The sequence below is a fragment of the Sesamum indicum genome, linkage group LG9, assembly GCF_000512975.1.
Source record: "Sesamum indicum cultivar Zhongzhi No. 13 linkage group LG9, S_indicum_v1.0, whole genome shotgun sequence".
NCBI lineage: Eukaryota > Viridiplantae > Streptophyta > Magnoliopsida > Lamiales > Pedaliaceae > Sesamum > Sesamum indicum.
In genome coordinates this window covers 5,344,647-5,355,045 of record NC_026153.1, presented here as the reverse complement: position 1 = coordinate 5,355,045, position 10,399 = coordinate 5,344,647, and the positions used below count along the sequence as shown (strand labels likewise).

The 10,399-nt window shown below is 36.3% G+C and overlaps 2 protein-coding genes across 4 annotated transcripts in view; both read left to right on the top strand.

The window, feature by feature from the left end:
- Positions 1,391-8,526, top strand: LOC105170702 (auxin response factor 4). 3 transcript variants are annotated; one of them, XM_011091582.2, is made up of 13 exons: positions 1,394-2,083; positions 2,171-2,382; positions 2,497-2,553; positions 2,894-3,079; positions 3,185-3,269; positions 3,337-3,427; positions 3,975-4,139; positions 5,570-5,689; positions 5,773-5,848; positions 6,327-6,489; positions 6,605-7,353; positions 7,426-7,616; positions 8,148-8,526. In XM_011091582.2, the coding sequence occupies exons 1-13, from the start codon at positions 1,996-1,998 to the stop codon at positions 8,329-8,331; spliced, it is 2,367 nt and encodes a 788-aa protein (XP_011089884.1). In that variant the 5' UTR covers positions 1,394-1,995; the 3' UTR covers positions 8,332-8,526. The 3 variants fall into 3 exon arrangements, with proteins under 3 accessions (XP_011089885.1, XP_011089884.1, XP_011089883.1); XM_011091583.2 differs by having other exon boundaries at positions 1,391-2,382; positions 6,327-6,396; XM_011091581.2 differs by having other exon boundaries at positions 1,996-2,382.
- The window catches only part of LOC105170871, a 6,210-nt gene continuing 5,243 nt past the window's right edge, over positions 9,433-10,399 (top strand). Inside the window, exon 1 of the mRNA XM_020696786.1 lies at positions 9,433-9,814. Within this exon, the coding sequence (XP_020552445.1) occupies positions 9,557-9,814 (258 nt within the window). The 5' untranslated portion in view covers positions 9,433-9,556. The remainder of the gene's footprint in view (positions 9,815-10,399) is intronic.

Below are 10,399 nucleotides of genomic sequence, written 5' to 3'. Positions count from 1 at the left end.
GTAAATAACTAATAATCTACGTAATTAATTATGATAAAGTCATTTCCACCCACCCCATCTTAAATAATTTAAAAAAAAAAAGAACTATTTACATATATAGTTTCCTAGGTTCTATAATCCACAAGGTGAGATCTTGACTGGTTTGCGATAATTACTATTATTCCGTTTTAAGGATAATTTGTTACATAGTCGCTAATTTAATAAAATATTTATAATTTTTTAAATTAAAAAATATATAATCATACAAAATTTTATTGTAATTTACTCTTTCCAAATGAAATTCCGCATTCGAAATGCATTTTGCAAACAAATTCCAGAGTATAATAACTCTAGTCGAATTTGCATACATATAGATATATATTACGAGCTCGTTTATTATTACAAAACCCAATTAAAGAAACATTATTTATGAGGAAATTTATCTTTTTGGCTGTAATGTAATCACAAAAACATGATATTATGTTACATTTCCAAAAATAATTAAATTAATTCATATACAAGAGATTTAAGAGTATAATTTCCAAATAAATTGCATGTATTAATTAAATTATGCTAAAGATAGTATGGTAGACACCTTTTTCCTAAGAAAAGTAGAATAAGGGCAGATAGGTAAAGATAAAAATATATGAGCAAGTGGTGCATCCTATGATGGCTTGTCCACAAATTCTTTACTTAATTTTTTGTTTTTCTTTTTCAGAAAGGTTAAGTCAAGTTTGTTTGTGTTCAATGAAAAATCCTTCTTTTTGTCTCCATGAATGTAGGAATACTTTTACATGCTGTGAAAAATACTAAATAATTTCTTTACTTTTTATTATTAATATTAGTCGTGTGACATGCTGTCTCTGTATGCATATTATAATAAATAGTATTTTATATTTTAAAATATATTATAAATAAAAATTAAATGTATAAATCAACAAATCGTATTAAAAAAAAATAGAAAAAAATCAAGTAAGGTATTATCGACACAACAAAGAAATTGATGTACTGTTATTAATATGATGTGGAGACGCTTTTGTAAAATAAATTACTTAATTTTTAAAATTATCTAATTAAGAGTACATTTGTCATATTTAAAATTTAATGGGCTGATGTCAGTAACCATCGTTTGTGAGTTTAGGTATTTTTTTTATGTTGATATAGATAATAAATTTCATAATTTAATATATTTTCATGTGTTTATGTAAAAGGTATTTTTATGCATGGAAGAGGGTTTTAATATAATAGTTTTTTCTTAAAGAAAAAAGAAGAAAATTTAAGGTAATCAAGAAAAGATATTTTTATTATTATTATTATTATTTTTGGTTCCCTGAAAAATCATAAAAGCTAATGCAAAGCAAAGAAAGAGAGGAGTGGGGTTAAGCTGTGGGTGTGGGTTCTGTACTGTCTTAACTTGTCCCCTCCACTTAACACAGTTCTTTTTTAGAGATCTCTCTCTCTCTCACACACACACACATTGAAAAACAGTCTCAAGTCCAAAAGGGGCACTACCACCACATTGGCTTCTTTTGCTTTTTGCTTCTGTGCTTGCCAAGCAATTGTCTATGTCTGCTGCTGCTGCTCCCCCTTCAGATAACTGCAAATGGGGGAGGAATCATACTTTGAATTTCTTGTTATTATTTGATACCCTCTCTTTTCTTCTCATCTTTTAGATTAGCTTGTTTGGACTCCTTCTCCTCCTACTGTCCTTACAAAAACATGGCTTTTCTTCCTCTTGTCTCTTTTCTGAAAATCCCTCTTCTCTTCTTGCTTTAAAGCCACCACCTTTTATGTAATTTCAGGCCACAATTTCAAGTCTTTCGTCAAAACTACCAGCTGGGAGCTCTGTGGAACACCATAAACGATTCTTGATTGCTTCCCACCCCCATTTTCAATGTTTTCTTCCCTCTTTCTTTGGTTGTTTTAGTGCTTTTCTTCCTTGTGGTTGTGTAATGCTAAAATAAGTGAATTGATTGGTGAAAAAATCTGAAAAAAAGGAAACCCTCTGGGCAATTCATGGAGATTGATCTGAATCATGCAGTTTGTGAGGTGGAGAACAGTAATAATGCAAGTGGCAATGGAGAAGAATGTGACAAGGGGGAAGGTGGTAGTTGTGTTTATGGCTGTTTGTCCACTTCCACTTCATCTTGTTCTTCAAATGCTGCCTTTGACTCATCTTCCCCTTCTTCAGTACCTGCTCCATCATCATCAATTTATATGGAGCTATGGCATGCCTGTGCTGGACCTCTAACCACTTTGCCCAGGAAAGGGAATGTGGTGGTCTATTTCCCTCAAGGCCACTTGGAACAGGCTGCTTCTGCCTCACCTTTTCCTCCCATGGAGATGCCCACTTTTGATCTTCCTCCCCAGATCTTTTGCAGGGTTGTGGATGTTCAGCTACTTGTAAGTACTTTCTGCTTTATATTCAGTACCTTGTGATTTATAAGTTCTTTCTTCTCAGTTTTTACTCTTATTGTTGCATTCTTAATCCTGAGTTTGCATAATCTCTTGAAACAGGCTAACAAGGAAAACGATGAAGTCTACACTCAGCTGAGTCTGCTTCCTCTGTCAGAGGTACTTTTGGTGATTGTGGGTATCTTGGTTATGGATTTTGTTTGTGTGATTGGAGAAAAAGTTTTGTTTTTGATTAGTGAAAGAATTGGAAATTCATTGTTGGGCAGAAAAGCATTTATAGTTGCAGTCTTGCACACTCCGTTTCTTTTCTTGATTTCCACTTTGGGGCTGGAGTTGGAGAAGCATATCTACTCATTATGATCCATTTTTACGTTCTTACTTTTTCAAGTTCCATTTGCTGATAGAATTAGTGATTGACAAGTCTTTGCATTGGTGATCTAGGGAAAGTTCTCGAACATGTCGAATTTCAGTTTTTGATTATGTTTTAGCATTTATACAGCTGGTGGGCCTGAAATTAGAAGGCAAAGAGAGTGAAAATGCAGGCGCTGATGAGGACGGAAACGGGGTTGTGCCTGCAAAGTCAACTTCCCACATGTTCTGCAAAACTCTTACTGCTTCCGATACGAGCACCCATGGCGGATTTTCCGTCCCCCGTAGGGCTGCCGAAGATTGCTTTCCCCCTCTGGTTCGAACCATCTGAATTTCGACCTATTGCACTTAAATATTCTGGCCAACTTCAGTTGTTTTTCGTCTTGCTCAAGTTTCTCATGAACTTTCATTTTTGTTGCAGGATTATAAAGAACAAAGGCCCTCCCAAGAACTCATAGCCAAAGACCTGCATGGAGTGGAGTGGAAATTCAGACACATTTACAGAGGTAATAGTTTCATTTGGACACTGATTATCATGTCTGAGTACCTGATTATTTTATTCTAACGTTGCAGGCCAGCCGAGGCGACATTTGCTCACTACTGGATGGAGTATCTTTGTCAGCCAAAAGAATCTCGTATCGGGGGATGCAGTTCTCTTTTTGAGGTGCATTTACATCTAAAGTTTTGTATTTGAGCAGAATGCATGGACAGATTAACATTGAATCTTGGATTTAAGAACTAAAGTGAAAAGGGCGATAAAAACTTGAGAAAACTGGATTACCACTCTAATAGTCCCAATATAAATTCCTTTCTCAAATTCTTTTGAAAAATTAGTTCGCGAATGTAATATAAGGAAATGAAAGGATAGATATTTAAATGTTTACTTATCTTCTACTTTGACTCATTTACACTTATTTTTTCCTGAATATCAAGAAATGTTTCGACCTTTCTTATTTCTCTCACATGCTTCAATTATCTATGTAGAGGTTAATGCAAACTTGCTGATCTGTAAGTTCTTAATTCAAGTTTAAGAAATTAAGCACATTTCCTCTATGTCAAAAGAAAATGTTTACGAAGATCAACACATAGTCATTTGGTGAAAATTAATTCAAGTGTAAGAAAGAGATAAATGGGACAGAACTAATTCTAAAGTAACAAAGTGAATCTGATAAAGAACCTTTTGTAATAAGTCTACTTTAATGATATTGCAGGGGAGAAGCTGGAGACCTGCGGCTGGGGATCAGAAGAGCTGCTAGACCTAGAAATGGTCTACCTGATTCAATCATTAAAAATCAAAATTCTTATCCCAATGTCCTCTCTCCAGTAGCAAATGCTTTATCAAGCAATAGCACTTTTCCTGTTTTCTACAGCCCAAGGTACTACAATACGCTCTCTTTATTTTGTGGAGGATTTTGTAGCTATCAACTCATTTTACATGATACAAGTGGAAGTCCTTCGAGTTAAGAGGGTGTTCGGCTGAGCTAATAAGCACTTCAAAAGTGCTTGGAAATTTTTTTTCTAAAAAGCTTATAAGATCCAAAATAAAATGTTTAGGATCATATGAGTTCTTTAAGTTCAACACATATTCTTTTTGTAAGATCTTTTAAACTCTTAAATTTTAACATTCAAGAGACAAAAACACCTTCCCTGTTTGGTTAATATTTCACTTTACCTTCACGTAATTGATCTTTTTTCCCCTCAAAACAATAAATCTATTCACATGATTCTAAATTCTCATAGTATGATGGCCTTTTTGATCATTATTATAATAAAAGAGCTTATTATGCTACAAACCCTGACATCTTTGAAGCTTTCATATGTTGTTATCCAAACTTTTAGAACTTACTTAAAATTGAACATTTTTAAGTTCTTAAACCTCTTATAAGATGTTCTAAATAAGCTTAGCCAAACACCCTCTAAGTACAATGATCTCAATCATTAGGACTTCTATAATGGAAGGAGAAGATAAGTGAAGATAACGTTCCTAATTGAAGCATGGTTTTGGGTGGCCGACATCTTTAGGAGTTTATTGAAGAAGCTGTGTGCTATTTTGTTGAACTTATTGATCATGGGACTCATTAAGCTGTGACTATTCAAGCTATAAATGTACTTGGACAAATCAACTTTATTGAGGTTGGGAAAGTATGTATTGGTTGAAAGGTGACGGAAAATTGCACGATGCTGACAAAATATGAATCATAATTTACTCAGAAAAAAAAGCTGCCGAAATGGCGGGTGTCTGATTATGGAAAAGTAGGTTCGGAGAATTAATGATGTTGGGCAATGATTGGTCAGCAACAGATCCAGTGATTGTTCTTTGTCGATACACGTGTTCGATGATTTGAATTGTCACTTTTATAGTCTGTGTGTAACCTTTCAACTAGTACAACTCATGTCCCACCTAAACAGACATATTGTATTTATATTTTTCTGTGATGGTTTTATCTTCACTACGATGGAAACTTTGGTGGATGGTGTTCAACATATTGTTGCCGAGCTACAGTGTTTCACTTTTATGAGTAAAAGTTCATTTTCATGACCACTGAAAAAGATAAGAACATGGCAATTAATGCATGCGTTTAAAATAAAAATAAAAAATCAGAAGTGAAACTCTAAAGGCCTCATACTGTTCTGGCCGAAGAAAATAAAAAGAAACATGATGTGACCCAGACATGGTCACAAGAATGCAGACATGCTTCTTGCTGACTTCTTTTAATTGTTCTGAGATCATTGCAAGTATTCTTTTCTACTAATAGGTTGTATATTTATGTCGTGTATTTGGCTGGATTTACCTATTTTGTTGCAGGGCAAGTCACGCCGACTTTATCGTTCCCTACCAAAAGTATGTGAAGTGTACCACCAGTCAGATCCCTGTTGGGACGAGATTCAAAATGAGATTTGACTTTGATGATTCTCCCGAAAGAAGGTCCTATTTAATTCAAATTAATATCACTATTTGGCCTCTCTGATGCATTTTGATGAGAAGAAAATATATTTGTGCTCTCGCAGGTTCAGTGGAGTGGTAACTGGAGTTGGCGATATGGATCCTTATAGGTGGCCGAACTCAAAATGGCGATGCCTGATGGTAGATTATAACTTCATAATCAGGCAACAGTTCTGTTTTAGGCGATATGCTAGGACGTCTAGTTGATCATTTTCATTCATTGTACACCATTGCATCTGTTTTAAGCGATCCGTCATAATTATATGTCGTTACTTTCCCCTCAAAAACATCTCTCATTTTATTTCAGTGGAAGGGTGTGATCTCACCATCATACCACTTGTTCATATAGATCGGAAGCGTCCTAGCGACAGTGAAATAACCTATATATTTTCAGTATGAGAGACTCTGTTTAATTAATGAAATCAAGCCTGGATGCTCTTTCCCATATTGATATCAATGCCGTTCTTAGTTTTATATGAATGGGGGAAATTCATTCATATCCCATATTAGCTTAAATAAAAAGAATAGAAGAAGTACATTTTGGTTTATTTGTAGATGGACTTCTGCCAATCTCCCTTTACAAGTTGATTAACATGATTGTTTCCTACACATCTTATAGGTCCGCTGGAATGAAGACATCATGAGCAACCACCAAGAACGAGTTTCTCCATGGGACATTGATTTCTCAGGTAATTACGCGCCTCTGAGCATCCAGTCTTCACCTAGAATGAAGAAACTGAGGTCAAATCTGCAAGTTCCCCCACATGACAGCCCTGTTGCTGGTGCATATCTTTTCCATTATACAAAGTTCTTTTCCTTTAGATGTTATACTCTAATTTTGGAGGCTGGCCTCTGATGTGTGTACTTTTTTTTTTTTTCTCTCCCTCTTTTGAGCAGGAGGGGCTGCACTTTTGGACTTCGAGGAGTCCGTAAGATCATCTAAGGTCTTGCAAGGTCAAGAAAATGTAGGTTTAGCACCACCTCTCTATAGAAGTGATCGGATAAACCGCCAGCTGGATTTTGAAACGCGACCCCCGCCGCCTAATCCTGTACCAAACAGGATGGAAAAGATTAACTATGGTGAGTTTGTGAGAAACCAGGGTTCCGCCACTTTCACGGGCTTTCTGGAATCCAATTGGTTTCCTAAGGTCTTGCAAGGTCAAGAAATTTGCTCGTTGCGATCTCTAGCTGGGAAAACCGATTCGAGTCTTGGTGCATGGTCCAAACCCAGTCTTGGTTACAATCTTCACAACATGCATCAACGGCCTACTCCAAGCTTCTATCCTCTAGCTTCGGAAGGTGCTCGAAACATGCCTATTCCACACAATGGCATCTATAGAGTGGGACAGGGCCCGTCAGTGTTATCCAACTTTTCTAACTTCCGAATGGGAAATCATGCGTTAACCCCAACTTCTATTCTGAGTGGGGCTGCAGCCGATATAGGTCGAGCGCCACATCTCACAATTGAACCAAGGGCACAGGAGAAGACATCGGCACCCACAACTTCAACTATGCATTTTAAAAATATGAACAACGATGACAACTTAAAGGAGAAAGTTCCCATCTGTAAGATATTCGGGTTTTCATTGACCGAAGATCCTACTAATCTTAGTCTGCAGGGTCCTAGTAAGAGGAGCTGTACAAAGGTGAATTTCAACATTTCATAGAACTATTATTATGCTATTCTTCCAACTCTTAAGGGTGATTATTCTATGTAGGTTCATAAACAAGGCAGCTTGGTGGGGAGAGCCATTGATCTCTCGAGACTGCATGGTTATGATGACCTGCTAGTCGAACTGGAAAGGTTGTTTAGCATGGAAGGCCTTTTGCGTGATCCAAACAATGGGTGGCGCATATTATATACTGACAGTGAGAATGACATGATGGTAGTTGGAGACGACCCGTGGCAGTAAGTCCCTCACATAGCATGCTCATTCTTTTGACCCGTGCTTTTCCTTTTCTTTGGAATTAGAGGCAATCACATTGGTACTCGATAAGGTTTGGACATTACAAGAAAGCCTCTTGGTCTAAAAAATTACACTACACCTCTGCGGTCATGTTTTATATTACAGATTCCCTCTTGACGACCGGATGGCAATGGAGGATTTGTAATGTAAAACATAACTATAATGGGTGTATAACTATTACAGCTATAGTATCGCTTTTAAGATTTGACGGTTTCCTTTTGTAATACATCCAAATCTCAAAGGGTGCCTGTAATTATCCCTTGAAATTATGAACTCCAAAAGTGCTGCTTAGGATGATGTAATGAAATGAGAATGACTCTTTCCTAATAAAAGTAGTTGTCTTGTCTCATACTTCACTGCAGTGACTTTGAAAACAGGTCATTTGCCTTCATGACTGAAAACACCATTTGAGTATTATGTGAAAACACATGCGAGTTCGATTAGCAATTTAAATGGCTTTTCTTGAATTGCAGCGAGTTTGTTGAAGTGGTCACTAAGATTCACATATACACGCAAGAAGAAGTGGAGAAGCTGACCATCGGAATAAACAGTGATGACACTAAAAGCTGTTTGGAAGAAGCACCACCGGCACCTGATGTATCGAAGTCGTCTTCTGTTGGGCAGCCTGACTCTTCTCCAACCGTGATCAGGATGTGAAGCTTCAGGTTTTTCGATTGTCATGCCGGCTGTACTGTACCGTTCATGTGCTACTAAATAAAGTTTTGCTATGTGTTTGTTGTGTTCTGGTTGCTATCTACATTACCGCACTCGTTGCTCAAGACTGTAATATTGGAGAATCATGTGAACTTGTTATGTTTTAAAATAATGTCAGAGTACTGGTAGTACTATTAATTATGGTGTTCTTGAGTTGGTTTCTGTTGGAGTTCTGCATTTTTTGCTTTTAGTCCTAGGTTGTTACTTGAGATGAAATGTCCCTTATGGTGCTAAAAGACAATCTCTGGGAAACAGTACTGTGGTTAGGCTGTGAGGATGTCTGTGATGACCCTCCAATATTTCTTGGGAACTATAGCTAGTGTGACTCAGGCAGAAATCTACTCTTCGGAAGAAAACAAACGTCAGGAATATTAGATGTAATTTTTTAAATTATGAGACGTCTATGTATAATTGTACCAAGTAGGTTCCATAGTAAATAATTATATCAAATTTCAGGAGAGAACAGTATAATTATCCCTCAATTTAACATTTTCTTTGCTTTACTTCCCCTAATTATTTATCAAACTTTGTCTTTTATATTAATGATAATTACATATATTTTTACTATTATAGTACCCACTATTGTAAGTATTTTATTGATGATAATTACAAATTCTCCATTGTCGTCTGTAAAATTATCAATCCTTGATTTTTAATGACTATCCAACAACTAGCTTAATCCGATATGTTTGGTTCTCATCTGATTCTTATAATGAACTAATAACCAATAATTTTATGGATTATGAATTATAATTTTATTTATTTTTTAAAATTATTTTACCGACTAAGTAGATAATTTTTTTATAATTTTGTAAAATTTTTCATTTATCTCATCAGTTTTTTTTTTTTTTAAAATATAACAATGATAAATTTGATAATTTTACATCTCAATTCAAGAATTATACAATTAATTTATTAAATATAAAAAATATTAATAATTTTTAAACAACTAAAAAAATATTTATAATTATATGATTTGTAATTTACCCTAATACTTTTACGACATTCTGAAAAGCTTCTGTATTTAATAACTTGGAAGCGCATTTATAAGCTAAAACTTATTCGAGCATCTGCACGAACTCCAAAACCCCGTCAATGGCAAATATTCAAATTTAAAACCCTAAAAGGCACTGTGTCACCAATTAACCAACTCCACGGAAAACCAGTAATGGATCGAGGTGGAGGACAGCAACAGCAGCAGCAGCAGACGGAGAGTGCGTCGAAGCCGTCGAAGTTCGCGGTTTACCAGAACCCAGCCCTCTCTGCCGCCCTCACCTCCAACAGCCTCCGCCCCAGCGCCTCCACTTTCCTGTTCTTCCTCTCCGTCTCCTCTGCTTCTGTCCTTGCTCTCATTTTCTCTCTGTATAGGTACATTGCCTTTGTATGTTGGTTTATAGCCGCGCAACGTCTTTTGGCCTGTGTTTGTGTTTGTAACTGCTGCATATTGATTAATAAAAGATAGGTTTTGAGTCAGCTCCTATTCCTTCAATTTGTTCTAGTTGTGCGTTTCTAGCTATTGCATTTTTGATACTGGGAGTAGGTTTTCAATTATTTCCTATTCCTTCATATTGATGTTTGTCTCTAGCAATGAAGTGGCTGTCTAAAGTTAAAGTTTGGCCGTGAAATGACTGACTTTATTTATTCATCTGTGTTCCTGCTCTCCTTGCTTGAGAATGTTGGCATATGAGGGAGGCAAGTGAGTTTACCAGTGGTTGGGAGAAGATGATATAGGGATGGAAGTTACTATATCTTGCCTGTCTCCAGCTTGATCAGTTTTAGGAGTACTATAGTGTATCCATTTTTGGCTTGCTAATTAACAAACCTCAAACTTCCGTGCAAGCCAAGTTTTAAGCTGGGCAATTTTTAGTCCTAATTATAATCCTGGTGCTTGTTATATACGTGTGTGTGTGTAAGAGAGAGAGTGGGAGGGGTGGTGGGGGGAGAGGGGAGGGCCGGAGGGAAAGGGGGAGAGGCGTGGGCATGCGCAGACATATATACAAAGATATATGTG